Here is an 18,249-nt window from a genome sequence, read left to right as displayed (position 1 = left end):
TTAAAAAATAGGCCCAAAAAATTCAAATTGGATGATTTCGAACAAGCAATTTTTCTATCGTATCATATAAATTTAACATAATTTGTTGATTGATAAAACAAAGGATAAATTACAATGGTGTTCCCTGAAATTTGTCATAATTACAAATTTTTCCTCGTTATTTGAAAAATTACAAATACCCATTGAAATTATAAATATCCGAATAAATAGTCCCTTTTGTGATAACTCACTGTAAAGGGGTATTTGTTAATATATTTGTAATTTTAAAAGGATATTTATAATTTTTTAAACAACGAATAATATTTATAATTAAGATAAATTTTAGGGGAGTCATTTATAATTTACCCTTTAAAAAACAACAAACGGACCTCATTCATTAATTGGTATGGAGGAGATTATAATTCAATAAAATATTATATAATGTATATCTATTTATACATTTGTTCTACTTTTATTTTCAAGGGAAAAAAAGAAAAAAAGAAAAAGTCAGAAGGGAGAGTGAGTCAGTGAGTCCACTCGCTGGATCCATTCCTACAGCAACTTTGTGCTCTCCAGTCTCCCCACTCTTTTCTTTTTCACTCGTTTCTTTCTCTCAGCAAATTCCCAATCCCTAAACCCTAAAGCAAGAACACCCAATTCGGGAATCCAGGTGAAGAGAACGCGCACAAGAAGAAGATGGGTTCTTTTGGCCGAGCCTTCTACACTGTTGGCTTCTGGATCAGGGAAACCGGCCAAGCCCTCGATCGCCTTGGCTCCCGCCTCCAGGGCAACTACTTTTTCCAAGAACAATGTAATCATCCAATCTTCATTTTGCTTAATCATTCAGCTTCCGATGTATTCATTTGTTTATTATTATTATTATTATTTTTTATGAATAACTGGGAAAGGGATTTAAGATTTTCAGTTTTTTGAATTCTTGAGAGTAGGCGAGAGGAATTCTCAAAGTTCTTCTATGCTGTCAGTGTACAAGTTAGTGGAATTTGACTACTGGAAGATCTCTATTTTTGTCTTTTTCCACTCATATTGCGTAATTGGATACAGACCTATGAACACTTGTCTTTTATTTGTATGGTGGATCTTCTTCATGCATTTCTTCGGACAATTTTGACATATGATCTCTTTTGCCAGTGTCGAGGCATAGAACACTCATGAACGTGTTTGACAAAGTTCCCGTGGTTGACAAGGATGCCTTTGTGGCTCCCAGTGCATCCATCGTTGGGGATGTTCATGTTGGACGTGGTTCCTCCATTTGGTATGGATGCGTTCTCAGAGGTATGTTCTTCACTGCATCAAATATAGCTTCTGTTTTCTTGTGTTTTAGTTGCCTTTGTTTGCTATGAAACCATTGATGATTAACTCCTGTCGTCCCTGGAAATTATATTTAACATTGTGCAAATTCAAGATTGCTTTTAACTAGCTAAATCATAATGAGTGTGAATTTTTCATCAGTCATCACTATGTGAGAACAAGGGTTGATCTTTCGTGTAATATGGCATAGAGCTGTGTTTTAGAGTCCAGGTGGAAGAGGAAGATGGAATTAGGTGGATTGGACTGTTGACCTTGATGAGTGGTTGAGAGATCAATTCAAGTGATGGCCTCTCCATTTCCTCCCCATATGATATTTTACTGTATTACTAATTCTATTTGCTGCTTCTTTGCACTTGTGGTTCCTTTCCCTTCTCTGGAACTATGCATTATATCCAGACAGTGTCAAAGAATGTCTTTCTCCCATTACCCCTTTTGTTGGTTTTCAGTCTTGTTAGCTATCCTCCTTTTATGTTCTTCATAGTCTTATGTGGCTTAAGATCTCCTTTAACTGTTCAATTAGTGACTTCAAGCAGATTGTAAGATATTACTCTCCTATTTCTTTTGAACTCTATTAAGGTCCATTCAATCTAGGTATGTTGTTGCCTTTCTTCATTGGCAAGTTTTGAGATGAGGATTCAGGTGTCATCTGTGAAGTCATTATTATTCCTCTCGTTCCATCTTTCACCTCATTATTTGCAATTGCTTTGTTTCGGTCAAGGATTAGATGGAAGAAGACTGAAACAAAGAACAAATTAATGAAAACCAATTTTCCTTGTTTTTACTAAAAGATAGATAGATGTTGGAATATGGTATTCAGTTATTAATGTTTTTCCTATTTGCACTACTAATGTAATTGAATGTCATATAGAAGACGAACCAAAAAATGTATGAGTTAATAAATATTTTTCAGAAGGAGATTTCTCGAAGATATTTCCCCTTAACTAAATGAACAATGTCTTCCTAACTAAAATTAAAGGTTTAGACATAGTATAAGTGATTACCTGGACATGTTTTGCTTTATTCTGCCGCTTCACTTGTGTTATTTGCTCATGGTATGCTTATGATTGAGGTGGTCTTTAAATTTAATCTTTTCTATGCAGGTGATGTAAATAGCATCAGTATCGGATCTGGGACCAACATACAAGACAATTCTCTTGTTCATGTAGCCAAATCCAATCTAAGTGGGAAGGTCTTGCCTATCCTTATTGGCGACAATGTCACTGTAGGTCAGTAACATTAAACGACTTTTGGATGAAAATCTGATCCTGCATGAGTTTTCTAGATTCAATTGATAATTTGTAAAATGGACTGGACAGGTCATAGTGCAGTCTTGCATGGATGTACCGTAGAGGACGAATCATTTGTTGGTATGGGTGCAACATTGCTTGATGGAGTGGTTGTGGAGAAACATGCAATGGTTGCGGCCGGAGCTCTTGTGAGACAGAATACTAGAATACCAGCTGGAGAGGTTTGTAAGATCTATGGCTGAGCTATCAATTACCCTATTTTATAAGAGTTTAATGCAGTCAATTTGGATAAAAGTGTTATACCGTATCTGAATAGCTATGTGGAAAATTTTCAATTCATCAAACTTCAGGGTCTTTTCATGTTGCCTTCAAATCAGTTTCCTGAAGTTGCAAAGAAAGCTATACTGCTATGCTATGTTTATGAGTGCTCGCCAAGAGAGAGTTAATGATGCTGATCTGTTGTCATTTAATTTATTTATCACTTGGATGGTATATATAAAGGAAAGTGCCATTTGAATATACTAAATGAAAAGTCTTGCTTAATATGTAACTTCTGGATTCCAGGTCTGGGGAGGAAATCCAGCCAGATTTCTGAGGAAGCTAACAGAGGATGAAATTGCCTTCATATCCCAGTCAGCAATCAATTACGCAAACCTAGCCCAAGTTCATGCTTCTGAAAATGCTAAGGGCTTCGACAAGGTAGAGTTTGAAAAGGTACTTCGAAAGAAATTTGCAAGTCGGGATGAAGAATATGACTCAATGTTGGGAGTTGTTCGTCAGACACCACCAGAACTTGTCCATTCCAATAATCCGAAGGCTGCGTAATATGCAAGATGTTTTGTTGTTTCCTGTGGATTTTCTAGAAAAACCCCTACTGAGTTTCAATTCCAATAAATTCTGGGGCCAGGCTGAAGTTCAAAGGATGAATCCTGGTACACATTGATTCTCGTGCAGTCTTCGCCGTTTTGTTAATTGAACAATTTAAATGTTAGCTTATTTGTTTTCATGATTTCAGTTTCTATTTTGATTGGATGCATCTTCTTTTAAAATGTATCGGAAGGCACCTGAAACCCCTGTAGTTTTAATAATATCTAAAGCAAGCCTAAAATATTTCATTTCTTAGGCCCCCACTTTTCGATCCCTTTCTACCTTCTAATTCCCCCTAACTCCTACTCCCTAAAGTTCAGAATACAAAAGATAAACTAGAAGAGAAGAGAACCAGGTGAATCACTAGAGAAAGAAATGTAAAGCGAAAGAACAAAGAAGGAAATGTGCTTTCTTTATCCAAGTGGAACCATTTCCTGGTCCAGGCCCAGCAGAGTTGATCTGTGGGGTTTTGGCTGCTTAGGTGTAAAGTTGTCCATCCTGCAAATTTGACTTTGAGCAAGTAAATTCTTTACGTGTTATTCTGTTCAGTCAGTTCTTAGTTGCAAGGTTCTGTGTAAGTTTGCTCTTAACTGGCAAAAAATATATCAGAGATACCTAAGGGTCGAACTGAAAAGTCGTTCCAAGTTCAGTGGTTGCTATGACTTTATTGGTATTCAGTGGAGTTGATATTGCAGTAAAGTTCAAAAAGCATCTTTGCTTTTTTCTTTGTTTCAACACTATGAGATAAGAAATGGCCGCAAGAACGGCCTTGGAGAACAACATATATGAAAACAACAACAACAAACTAAGAACGCATCAGAAGTTTCACCATTGGCTTGATTCTGCCATCAGAATGGTTTTATGGAATGTCAGAAAGCAGACCATTCTCTTGCTCTTCAGCATGTTCCTCCTTTGAAGTTGGAAGCGTATCTTTTTCTTGATTTTTTGTCAGGGAATTCAAAATGGTTCCTTCTCTTCTCCATTCTTGTGGATTTGAGTAGAATATGGGAGCAATCCCTTCTCTCTGCAGGTCTCAATAGCTTCTCTGAACATGTCCTCTAAGGTATACTTGAACATAAAACCCATTTCCATCAATTTCTTGGAGGAGAAACTCACCACTGGTATGTCCTTGTCAATTCCTTCAAATCTATCAATGAAGATGTTTTACTGTTTAGGAATAGGATTTAGGGTTCAGCGTTCGGCGAAATAGATATGAACTATAATTTCCCATATGTGTGCACATATAGGTATTACATGTATATATATATATATAAGTGCGTGCGTGTATGTGTGTGTGTCCAATGAAACAGGAGTAAATAGAAAGAACTGCAGGAATACTCAGTTGGGATATGATATTCAGGCCATTTCTCTCTGATCATGTTGGCTAAACCATAAATGGTTGCATCATGGGAGGAACAAATGTATCTTCCTTCTGCTGTGGGATGCTCAAACAAGAATATATGAGCCTCACATAGATCATCCACATGCACAAATTGTCCTTGCTTTATGATAGAGTAGTGTGCTTCATTCCCTAGTAAAATAAAGAAAATATCAATCGAACCGGACCTCAGAGCTTAAAAGTCTAAGTAGATAAATACAAGAAGCTTACCAGTAATGGGGGAAAGAGCTGTGATTAGGCTAGGTGGGAAGGTTGGCATGGTGAATGGACCAACAACTACAGGTGGTATAATACTAATGAAGTTGATGTTGTTCTCTTTAGCTGCTTCAATTGCTGCTTTCTCAGCCAAAATTTTGGATACAAAATACATCTGCAAATTTCCCAGAACCTCAATGATTAAATAGATTTATCGTATTCAAGTTTCAGATTAATCAAGATTCTGATGAACAACTAAGAAGTTAGTCCAGGGAGACTGACCCAGCCAGTCATTTTCTTGGAGTTTATGAAATCCAGGTCACTCCAATTGCTTTCATAATACACTGGTTTCTGATGTTCTTCCACATTCAAAGTCCCAGCAGAGTTGGTGAAAATTAGTTTTTTGACAGTTTTGGCTTTGGCACATGATCTTATGATGCTCAACATGCCTTCAACTGTTGGCTTGATCACTTCATTCTGCCGTAAAAACAAGAGAAATTGCTTTCTTGATATGTATATGCACACACACACGCACCGCTGATTTAAGTACGTTGCTACCACTTTATTGGCAGTCAATTTGAACCAAGAAGTAATTTGAGTACATTTTTGTCGAAAACAGGTCTGGTTGTAGTCGTTAGTTTATTATTGTCGGAAAATATACCTCAGGATCATTGGATTCAAAGTCCATAGGTGTGGCCAAGTGAAACACTCCTTCACAACCTTGGATTGCTTCATCAAAGCTTCCTTCTATGTTCATGTCTGCCTTCCACAGTGTCAAGTTTGTGTCGGCTTTGGGCAGTTCTGTTAGGTGTTTTACCTTCTTCATGTTTCCTATACATGCATTGCTCAACCAGTTCACTATCTAATAACAATCTCGACTTTTATATGGTGCATGCAAATGAAGACTGATGCTGAGTATGTTATTATCGTTTCACATCAAATCAAGACAGGAACTTGGGATAGTTGAGAGGTAGAAACTCTCAGTGTTATCTCAGACAACTGTGTTTTTAAGGACAAATCATATGACTTTAGTCAAAAATGAATAATACTTAATGGGGCAAATACGTCTCATGCCAGAACAGTAGAACGAAATTTTCAAGATTACTGAAAGACGACTATTTTTAAAGTTAAACATGGATTATTATTCATGAGGAAAAAAATTGAATTAATTATACCAGGATCACGAACAGTTGCGCGAATGGTATAACCACGTTCAAGGAGCCTCATGACAAGCCACGAGCCGATGAAGCCGGCAGCTCCTGTGACACACACTGTGGTGGCTGGTGGTGGCGTGACGGTGGTTTCCATACCCATGTTTTGAGTTGGAGGGAAGGATTGTACGGTAAACCAATCAAATAGTTTAGTTTCTTTTGTTTTTCAATTCTTGTAAGAACACTTTCAAATATATATTTAGGATAAATCAAAACGTTGTCCTCTAAATACTACCATAACACAGCATCAATCTCCAGAAAAGGTTGTTGTACAGGCCAACGTGCGACTTACCGTTCAAAGGTTGGGGCCTGCGGGAGCTTCGCACTATTGCTTAACTTGTCGATTGTTAGTTAGTTACAGGGACTGTTTGAGAGTATAGAAAAGTGCTTTTCAACTTTTTGTTTTTAAAAAGTTCTTTTAATGTGTTTGGAATGATAATTTTTGCTTTTAAAACTATTAAGAAAAGTATTTTTAAGCTAACAGTTAAAAGTATTTTGAGGGTATTTATACCTGTTTTTGTAAATAAATCTAAATTTATTTTTGACTAATTCAACGTCATTATAATAATTTTAATTCAACTTTACTGTTTTTAGTTTATAATTAAAATTATATATTTAAAATTGATATTAGAGTTTTAGAAACATTGATTAATTTAACAATAATTAAATTTACACTTTCATATAATTGATAGTTTCGAATTTTTATATTATATTCGCTATATTATTCAATTGTATTATTCCTATATTAAATAATATAAATGGCTATAATTAATTAACAAAATGATTGTTTTTTTATTTTTTCTACAATCATGCAAGTTTAATTATTGTGTAATCAATAATTATATTACTTATAAGTAGGAGCATTATTAAATTAAATATTTAGTTTCTATTAATATTTTAAAAAAATTAAATACGAAATATAGAAAAATAAAATTTAATTAGTTTTTATGAAAAAATAATTATTATTGACAAACAATAAGTGCAAATATAAATGAAAAATAGTATCTTTTTAACGCGGGTTTAAAACTGTCTTCAATTAATTAAATTTGCTTTAAAAGTGATTTTTTTTCAAATATTATTCAATTTAACTTTTATCTGTTTTTCACTTTTTTTTCCAAAACACTACTGATTCTTCTATAACTTCCAACTTTTTCTACTAAAATCAAATATAGAAATTTTTGCAAACACTCCAATAGTGAAACAAGAAATTATTGACACAAGTTGCTTTTACTTTATGAAAATTTCCAGTAAGCCCCACATCTCTTCTTTATAATTATAGCATTGCCCCAAAAGTTCTTGGCAATTTCATGGTTCCCCACATCTCACCCCATCTTAGCATGTATGTGGTCTTCCGTAATTGATGGCATTGAAGTTCTTTTAACAAAGTGATGTAGGGATATTTTCTACATCCCTTATTGAGACCTTCATCATTCAGACGAGACCTGCAAAGGTCAAGACGAACGACATTACTGAAGATATGTATAACAAAAGGTAGGACCTTGGAGGACCTATAGCACGAAAGTACCTGAAAGTCATCAAAGACCACTAGAGACAAAAGGACAGAATGTCAGAAAAGCACTATCAGAGCTGCTTGCACTACTTTATTTGCACAGTGTTTAGTCCCTTGGACCACCTCCTGTCTTTATCTGCTGGGCTGGTATGACCTTGCCATCCGTTAAACAAAATATGATCCAACGAATCATATAACATCGTACAAATCCACCCTTACATATAAATACGACTCACCACCTCCACAACCACGTTTAGACTCTATCTCAGATATATGCTTACTAAATATTATTGGGATTCCTACTGACTTGATCGATGAAGAGCCTTCGTCGGAATCCCTTTTGGCCTGGCTCTAACGTGTTCTTGTCTTGTATGTGCACAACAGTTAGTGTATATCCGTTCCTAAGACCTTCAGGGCCCTTCATCTCAGCAATAGATACCTTGGATATTTCCAAGATGCAACATTTGGCACTGTCTGTGGAAAACTATAGTTCTTTTCTGGTACGAAAAAGATGGTGGACACTCCCACTAACCATAGTTTAAGACATGGAAAACAAGTTGCGGTAGGGCTATTTGGTGTCCAAACTAAAACTAAGGTGGATGTTTGAGGAATGGACCGTGGGCTAGGTATGATGCCACTACCTCCTCCGCCCCCAATCCCGCAATCGGAGTTAGAACAACATGAAGCCTCTGTAGGACCATAGTTCCAGAGGTTGTGCCAGAAGAGTATTCCTGGCGAAGGATGAGGAAGAACTCCCTCCTCTTCACCCTCTTAAGCCAAGAACATATGAAAGGGCATGAGAGCCCCGTCAGAAAAAAGTTAATAGCAAAAGAAACACTATCACAGAGGCATAGAGATGAAGAACTCCGCGAAACCAGTGAACACGTGGATCGAATCAGTAGAAGAATGGAGGAGCTGAGGCGACCTATTTTGCACCTATGGAAATGGATAATGCTATTGTTATAACAGGATCACCTTTTATCCTTGAGATCTTATCGGAAACATTGGGACCTAACATAAAGATTCCAAACATACCAAAATACCATGGTGAAACAGACCCAAAGACACTTGACAACCTACAATAATATCTTGTAATTGTATGGGCCGTCAGATGCTTTTGTTGTCGGATATTTGTCACCATCTTGTATGGAAGAGCACAAGAGTGGTTTAGTTTGTTGGTTCTTGCTATTGTGGTCTCCTATGACCAGTTAGCTTGAAAATTCTTGCATCACTTTGCTAGTAAGAAGAAAGCTAAGAGATCGATAACATACCTATTCACCATTAGACAGAAGGATGGCGAGACCTTGAGAGCTTTCATTGGCAGATTCAACATAGAGGTCCTGGAGGTGCCTGACCTAAAAGTAGACATGATGACCTCAATACTGATCCACGGACTAAAAAACGGAGCCCATGCATCTACACTGGCTACAGACCCTCCTGTTGATGTCGAAGAACTTCACACGATTGCTAAGAAATACATCTTAGAGGAAGAAATGAACACTCTCAAGGAGAATGAATAGAAGGTACGCAACAAATGATGATGACCAAAAGAAAAGCAGAAAGGGGAAAGATGAGGCAAGATGGAGTCTCAGAAAGAGTGAACCCCGAGGAGGTTTCATGAGTAAACCCTGCTTATGATGACGAGAGCAGAGACCTTGCTAAATATTGAAAAGAAACTTCTACAATGGCCCCCAAATACCAAGTCAAACCCCGCCAAGAAGAACTCCGAGTTATACTTCAAATTCCACAAGAATAAATGTGTGACGTCCATGACATAATTGAGAGGCTAATTGATAATTATTAAGAAATTCAAATTTAATTATAAATAAATTGTAGGTTGAAATTAAAATATAATAAAATTTGAACGGATTAAATTGGAGTTCATTATAATATTTGAGAGCAAATTATATAAATTAAGAATATAAGTAGGACGTAATGGATATTTTGAAAAAGATTCATATATAAGAGGGTGCAAGGTGTGGGAGCCACCCACCGCCTCACCCCTTGCCCTTCTTAACATATATATATATATATATATATATATATATATACACATTTATATATAGATATTATAAATATATATATATATATATATATATATATATACACATTTATATATAGATATTATATACTCTCACACACAAACACACATTCATATTTACATACACACTCTCGGCGTAAATAAATTTAGATTTTAATTTATATTAATTTATATAATTATATTTTATTCAGCTCATTTACTAAATGTAATTTATATTGATCGATGTATTGTTTAATCGAAAAATTTTATGAGTTTGGCCATTTTAGTTAGTGTTAAACTAAATATCCCAATTCACTTAAAAATATTATAGTTGGTTAATAAAATTATTTGATTTGTTAGATTTAATACCCCAAAAGATACACTTCATTGGAGACGGATACTTTGAAGGAAGTAGAGCAGAGAAGGTTAGAGAATATGCATAAGCTCTCTATGGTCTTGAACTAAGGAGTATTTGTGTAGTAGATGAATTTATTTATTGGTTTCGTAAGTATTTCTTCTAAAGTGGAGTAGTAACAGAAATAGCAGCTCCAATGTTCTTTGCAAAGATTTGCAGTCCATGGAGAAAATTGTTGATCCAGTCATACAAAGTATCCGAAGGATAGCTGGATTCAATTGTAAGAAGGATGCCTTTTCTAATAAACAAACTGAAGGATTTATGTTATCATGCATCTATTCAAAAAAATATGAAGAGGCTGAGAGGTAAGATCAAACGAACTCCTCTCTATTGTGATAACAATAATTTTCCTACGATTATAGAAGAGTCAAGCGAACTAAGGAAAAGGAAAAAACAGAACAGTGACTCCTACCCCAAAAGCTCCAGAAGAACCTCTTTCAGGCAGAGATCATGGTGGTCCAAATCAAAGGCCAGCTCATACAAATCTGGACAAAAACTAGGACCAACAAGGGCTTCACCCCCAAATTCTAGACGAACAGATGCAAGATCCACAGGGAGAACCCCTATGAGAAGAACTTTCAAAAGAGCCCATACTTGAGCCAATGAAAGTTTTAAGGGCTGCAACTGCTGGGCCTGTGAAGCAAAGGGTCATATATCTTCAGACTGCCCGTAGAAACATCATGAATTACGAAAGTTTGAATCCATGAGTGATATCATAGATGCAGTCTACTATGGCGATTTGGTGCCTATTTACTAATTTCAGGACTTTCCTTCAAATGAAAGCGTCTATGAGAAGAAAATAGAGACTGATTCGAATGGATCTTCAACATCACATAATTTACAAAGTAAGTTCAGGTGAGTTTGCTATTCCCATGGAGTTTACGGGTAATGTGATGAAAATACAACTTATTTCTAAAGAAGAAATTCTTGAAGAATTAAGTAAGCTTAGAGAAGAGGAAGTTGTTAACATGAGATGGATCCATATAAGAACTATTGAGGTAGTAATAAAAGAAACTTTTAATAAAAGAATTTATTCAGAAATACACTTATCTATAATGGGTAGAAGAATCAATAACTTAATAGATGGTTGTCTTGAGACAATGATAGATAATCTGTATGTAGGAAAATTGATGTTTGACATTCATCCTAGGATTGCATACAGCAGATCAAGATTTTAGCAAAGCCTTAACTCTTAATCAGGATTTTAAAATAAAAGATCTCATGAAAGAAGGTAATAGACCGTATTCTATAATTTATATAATATCTTATGCCCTTTCTAACACACATTATTATGATTTATTTCTTAGGAAAGAGTATATTAAGAGTCCTAGAATTTTCAAGAATTTTTCTAAGGTAATTAAACCAGATCCAATTAGGATACTTATAATAGGTGGTGTATATATCATTATAAAGATCACCTAGTTTTAGATCGAACACTTAACTTTATAACTGAGTTTAGTAGCAGGATGTTCTATTCGGAGGATAGAATCACAGGCTACAAAGGGAAGGAGAAAGAAGTATTAAAAGATTTAACTCCTCAAGAGATTAAGGTAGATAGCGTAAAACTTAGATGCCCTGAAGGATGGAAAGAAATGCTAAACTTCTCAAACGTATATTTAATTTATCAACTAATTCATACAAATTCATTTAATCAAACCCCTTCTATATTTATAACTATCATTTTTTAAAACATCCGTAAATGAGATCATCATTAAAACCTCATCTTCCCTTTTTAATAACATAATATTCTTTAAATATAATTTTTCGAGACATTTCTATGAATTTTCTGTCAATTTATCATTGCTATATAATTTAATTAAGTAACAATATATAGAATTACATATTTGGTTAATCATTCCAATGGAATTGTGTAAATTAACTATGATAATAATTAAATCTAACAAATCTAATAATTTAATTAACCAACTATATCATTTTTATTTCAAATGTGATATTTAATTCGACACTAATTTAAATAGCCAAAATCATAAAATACTCCGGTTAAATAGTATATCGCTCAATATAAATAATATTTAATAAATGAACTAATTAAATAATATAATTATATAAATTATTAAAAATTAAAATCCAAAATCCGTACCTCTTGTTTCCGTAATTACGTGCTTCGGGGTGTGTGTGTAAATGTGAGTTTGTGTGTGTGTGGCTATAATTTATGATCAATTTAAATTTACTAATCAATTATAGACTGAAACCACATCAGTATTACTTACAATCAATTTAAAAATAAAATGGAAATGGTGGGCCATTTCCTTTTTAATTACAAATTTTAGATATAGTAAATAATAAAAGGGTAAATTAAAACGGTTTTTTTTTAAATTTTTTTATAATTATAAATATTTTTTTGTTGATTGAAAAAATTATAAATACTCTAACAAATACTCTCTATACCCCCTATAATAGGCTGCAAAAAAGGGTATTTATAATTAATATTTTAAATTTCAAACAATAAGGGGTATTTCTAATTATAGCAAATTGCGGAAAGCCTATTATAATTTATTCTAATAATAAAAAATAAAATAAAATGTTCACCGACTAAGTGATTGGGACTTTAAGCCAATATATGACTTTTCCTACCACATGGGCTGGATCGTGAAATTTTTAATGACATCAATTTTCAACGGTGGATTTTTAGCCCAATCCACCGCATTCCCATTGCATCTAAAAGATTGATGGATGGACCAACCTACTTACACATGCTATCCTAATAACATTACTCAAACCCAACTCCTTAATTACCACAAAATTTGATAAATAAAATCCAATCACTACACTTATCATTACATCTTTCATATAGATCCGCTCTTATAATCTCCGTTATTTTATAGATCTGATAGATACAATAATTATATCTTCTCTAAACTTTGATTTTGGAATTTCCGTGGCCTTCCCTTTCTGGTGTAGAAGAGGTATTGTTCCAAGGGCGTCCCTGATTCACTCCTGTCTGGATTTTGATGTCTTAGGGTTCTCCCTGTGGTTTCTCTTCAGATCTGTAATTTCCGCCTTCAGATCTGTGAGATCCTTGTGTAGATCGGGAAGGATCTTTAGGACCTCTTTCACCTTTTGGCTCAAAAATTCTATTTTCACAGGTATATGGATTAACCTATGTCCATAGTCTTGAACTGTCTTTTGAATCTCCCTCAGATCTTGAGAGATCTTTGATGTATCCGGCTAGAGTTCCTTCCACTCGGTCATAATTTTTAGAACTGAAATTGTATAGGAATTTACCCATTCCGCTTCTCTTGGCTGAGATTCTACCACGGACTTTAGTGGAGTATAGACGTCTCACTATATTCCCTGATAGTACTTGTCGAACTTCAAAATTTCTCAGTTATTCTCGCTCTTCTTGTGGCGTGAGAAGTCTTGAATCTATCCTCTTGGGAACGTTATAACTCTTGTCAAGAATTTCCATGAGATATTCTCTTCTTTGTATTTCCAGAATCTGGAAATATTCCCTATTATCATAGTAACTCGAACTTTCGTTCGGTACTATTTTTTTCTCAAGTGGATAAATAATATCAAAATATAATATAATTATATATTTCTTCAATAAACCTAGGCTTTGATACCATTTTTGACGAGCATGGATGAAAAAATAGAATTTTAGTGTAAATGGACCAAAACAGCTCTTTTAAAATCTGCACAGGGGTAAAAGTGTCCAAAATTCCATCTGTGGTCCTAATTTAAGCGATTCTATAAGTTATTGGACTAAATTGAAAATGCGTAAACATAATGAACTAAAATTGAACGCGGGGAAACTTATTGGACTAAATTAATTTTTTTTCTATTTTTATTTTATTCTTCTAAGTTGACTATTCTAATAGTTATTTTATACTTTTGAAACTCTAACAACTTTTATCTTTATTGTCCAACTTCTAAATTTATAGTACTTTAATTCATCAATGCACTGTTTATTTTTTCAAAATTTATTTTAAGTCCTTTTTAATTTATTATCATCTAAGTTTATTATTGTAAGCTTGTTTGTGAAATTATTATTAAGTTATTATATATTCTTAACTATTATTTTCTATATAAATTTTTACGTGATTTAATTTCTTATTTATTTTTTTCATAAGATAATTATAAAGTTTAAGTAATTATTTATAAGAAGACCTCAATATCATTAAAAAAACAAAACAAACATACCCAGGCCTCATGCCAGGTCTGGGCCTTGCCTAAACCAAATCCGTTCATAGGTTGGGCCTGGATTTAAAAATGGACCCAATTGGAGCCCACTTATAGGCCCATGACCGCCCCAAGACTGGCCATGAACAATATGGGTCGGTTCTGGATTTTTCCAAATTGGTCCGTGCCGGTCCTAAGTTGACTCGGTCCACTATGCACCTTGAGTGTTAGGGAGTAGTTTGTTATATTTTAAAAAATAAAAGGGAGGAATATTTTTCTATATATTTTTCATAGGAAGGTATTGTACATATATCCTATATCACAGGGGGTAAATTGTATTTTTTTCGATTATCAAGAGGCTCTATAATTTTAAGTTTTGAACAATCATAATTATATATGTTAATAACTTTCATTTGTATTCTAATCATAAACAATGATGAATTTCTCGTGACCTTAAATTTTAAATAATTATAGGGATAATTACACTATCCTCCCATGAGGTTTAATGTAATTATACGTAAACCTTTTGTGGGTTAAGAAATTACATATGGTATTCTAGACGTTTGTTCTATCTAACAAATAGATCATTTCGTTAATCAAAATTGACAGAATTTGCTAACATTAGCAAAAAAGTAAATAAAAATCCAAATTACCCCCAATTAAGTTATTGCAGGTCAAATAAATCTTTTCTAACCAACTACTCTTATAAGGATGAATATATACTTCCTAACCAACATTAGCATGTAAAGACAATATTTCAGTAATAAGTCAATAGCGGATAAATATAAATTTTGGCTAATATCAACAAATTCCATAAATTTTTGTTAATGAAAGTATCTATTTATTAGACGAAAAAGAGTTCGTTTAGTTCAAGTGAGAGGAAAAAAGAAGTGGAAGATGGAGGGCAACTGAAAGGGGGAGGGGAAGGGGGTAGTTTTCCTTCAAACTATGTTGTATGATTGAAATAGGAATAAATCTTCCACTTCTTTGGTACGAAGAAAATAATTAAGAAGAAAAGACTATTTTTTATAATTTTACTGAATAACCATTATCTTCATTTTGTAAATAAATTGATATTATAATAACATAATTTAGTATATGAAAAATTTGCAAATCTCATTAATAAAAATATTTATCAAACAAGAACAAGAATATTTTTTATTAATAAAAATATTTATCATTGACTTCGATGCAATAGTTTTTCAACAATTTTGTTATCTTTCTCTGGCAATGGTATTATCACCGGGAAGGGAAAAAAAATTGGAGGAAAATTACATATATATATATATATGAGCAATAGAGTAAATAAAAATAAAATATATACTTTTTTCTTTTGGCATTATACTTTCACTTTTCCGTCCAATTTTGGATGGAACAAAATTAGATTCCGGAAAAGTTTCATATACATCGAGTTTTACTTTTCCTTCATTTTCTTCTTCGTGACCAAACACCAAACTATCTCTTATATATAGGAATGGCAATTGGACTTGGTTTTTCAGGGGCCTGCCCCATCATGTTATTAGGTTCGGGTTCTAAACTATTGGACCTGGCCATGTAGGGGATAGGTTACGGGTTTTGTCCCTGACCCGCCTCGAACCCAACCCGATATATTTTTTTAATAATTTTTTATATTTATTGATTCACATGTAACACATTATTAAATATTATTTTTTATTGATTCTCATACCTTATTAATTTTCCATATATCCAACTCTATATATGAAACAAAAAAAAACAGTCGAATGTATTATTTGTATTATATAATTTATTTTAGATTAAAAGAACTATGTTAAATTATCTAGAGTTACAATGGTATTTAGTATTACTTATAAAAAATTAGTTGAATATAATCTTTCCATTATATAATTCATTTTAGATATAAAAAATAAAACTATGTTGAATTACTAAATTTTAATTGATATTACTTAATTATAAAAAAATAAAAATTTAAATAAGACGGATTTGGCGGGGCGGGGCGGGGCTGGGGTTTTAAGGGGACAAGAGGGGGCGGGTCTCGGGTTAGGGGTTCACGAAGCGAGACGAGTCTCGGGTCCGGGCAATCTCGCCTCAAACTCGCCCCGTTGCCATTACTATTTATATATTTTTTTTTATTCCACTTCTCTTATACTCTTATTTTTCACCATAATTAAATATATTCTAAATATAATTTTTGAAACCACAAAAATATTACATATAATTTTAAAAATAATGAGAAGATGACATTGTGATGATCCCATAATTATATTAATGATAGGCACAAATCTTAGATAAAAATTTATATTAAATTATTAAATTTAAATCGCTAATACTCAATTATAAAAAAATATAAAAAATTTCAATTTGGTTTGATTTCGATCGATTTAACTAAATTATGGAAACCCTACTTACAATATAAAAAGAAGACCTATTTCAAACATCCACCCAATCTTCTTGTCTAGTCAACTTGGACTAATTGTTGGAGAGGTAGTTGGATCTTTGCACCAGCAAGTCAACAAAGGAAACCTCAACTTGGAAATCCTGTCCTGAAGCTCAAAATAAAACCTACTCCTCATCACTTCCCCAACCCCCAGAACTGGTCAAAACCCATTACATCTGCACAACCTCAATTATTACAGAGAAACAAGAAACCCCATTACATAACTATAGCCATTATGTGGATGCAAAATTCTAGATTAAATTCAGTGGAATTGAAGAGTATTTGTAAAAATGAAAATGGTAAATTACAACAAGTTTTTATAAAATTTATCATAATTATAAATACTTTTTTATTATTTAAAAAATTATCAATACCTCCTTATTTTAATGGTTGTATGACAATTAGCTTAATTTGTTAGTTTCCGATAGATATTCATTCATTTTTTATGAAAAAACTGACCAAAATGTCATATAAACTATGAATTATAATTTTACTTATTTTTAAAAATTTTATGAATTCTTTTTGTGGGCTAAGTGGGTAATTTTTATACAATTTTTCAGATTTTGCTATCAATCTCATCCGATTTTTTTATAATTTTTTTGATAAAAAAAATACAAGAATGACGAAGTCAACAATCTTCAAACCTCCATACAAGAATTACATAAAAGAGGGAGGGTATTTGTAATTTTTCAAATAACGAGAGAGTTTTCGTAATTATGTAAAACCTCAAGACCAGAGCTTGTAATTTACATTAGCTGAACATAAGCACTTGAAAACAGTATGTTTGGTTTTCAATTTTTATTTTTGAGCTGCTTAAATTAAGTCATTCACGCGAAAAATTATAAACAATTTCCTACAAACTTTTACAACTTCTTGGTAAAATAGTAGATATTAAGTCATTTTTTTCCGCTCTAACTTCAACTTTATTCCAATTTTTACGTCTGTTTTCAAACTCTCCTAACTTTTACCACTATTTAACTTACAAATTTCTCCACAACTCTATTCCCATAATAACAACACAAGTCTTTGCAATCCCCTAATCCAATTACACAAACCACTTTCTCAAAAAAAAGAAAAGTAAGTGTGATTGATGTTTTCTACCCACCCCATGTAAGAGCTGAGCTATTTCCATGGTTAACCTATATATCCATATTACCGTCTTCTCATCCGTAGCCGCTATCAAAATCGAAAAAGACAAAAATAAAGCCGGCCATATCTCACATAAGGACAGCAGCTTTTCAATGCAATTATAGTGGTTGAACGAAAACATCAACCTCTCCATCTCCCCTCCATCCAAGAATCCAAATCGAAACTCTTCATCAATGTTTAGAGCTCTGAGCACAAGAAGAAGCCGACGGGGGTACGAGCACTTAGCCCACGATGACGACGACGATGAGGCGGCCTCGACCCCTGCAGCCCTTCTGCCTGCTGCTAAGCTGAGCAGGGCCAAAAGCTTGCCTGCCAAAGCCAAACAGATCTTCAGCTGTTCATCAAAGAACTCATGCAGTGCAGCAGCAG

At 33.6% G+C, this 18,249-nt stretch overlaps 2 protein-coding genes across 2 annotated transcripts; one reads left to right on the top strand and one right to left on the bottom strand.

Annotated features, from left to right (window-relative positions):
- Positions 477-3,665, top strand: LOC105165775 (gamma carbonic anhydrase 1, mitochondrial). Its single transcript, XM_011084902.2, has 5 exons — positions 477-790; positions 1,129-1,272; positions 2,409-2,534; positions 2,625-2,776; positions 3,120-3,665. Exons 1-5 carry the CDS (start codon positions 676-678, stop codon positions 3,378-3,380), a joined length of 798 nt encoding a protein of 265 aa, XP_011083204.1. The 5' UTR covers positions 477-675; the 3' UTR covers positions 3,381-3,665.
- LOC105165774 (dihydroflavonol 4-reductase) lies at positions 3,933-6,404 on the bottom strand. The gene is given in 7 exon segments (XM_011084901.2): positions 3,933-4,388; positions 4,391-4,569; positions 4,761-4,953; positions 5,032-5,191; positions 5,299-5,493; positions 5,678-5,847; positions 6,192-6,404. Coding segments are annotated over 7 exon segments (1,143 nt in total). The 5' UTR covers positions 6,331-6,404; the 3' UTR covers positions 3,933-4,281.

This window comes from Sesamum indicum, linkage group LG6, assembly GCF_000512975.1.
Source record: "Sesamum indicum cultivar Zhongzhi No. 13 linkage group LG6, S_indicum_v1.0, whole genome shotgun sequence".
Lineage (NCBI taxonomy): Eukaryota > Viridiplantae > Streptophyta > Magnoliopsida > Lamiales > Pedaliaceae > Sesamum > Sesamum indicum.
This window is presented reverse-complemented; position numbering and strand designations above follow the sequence as displayed.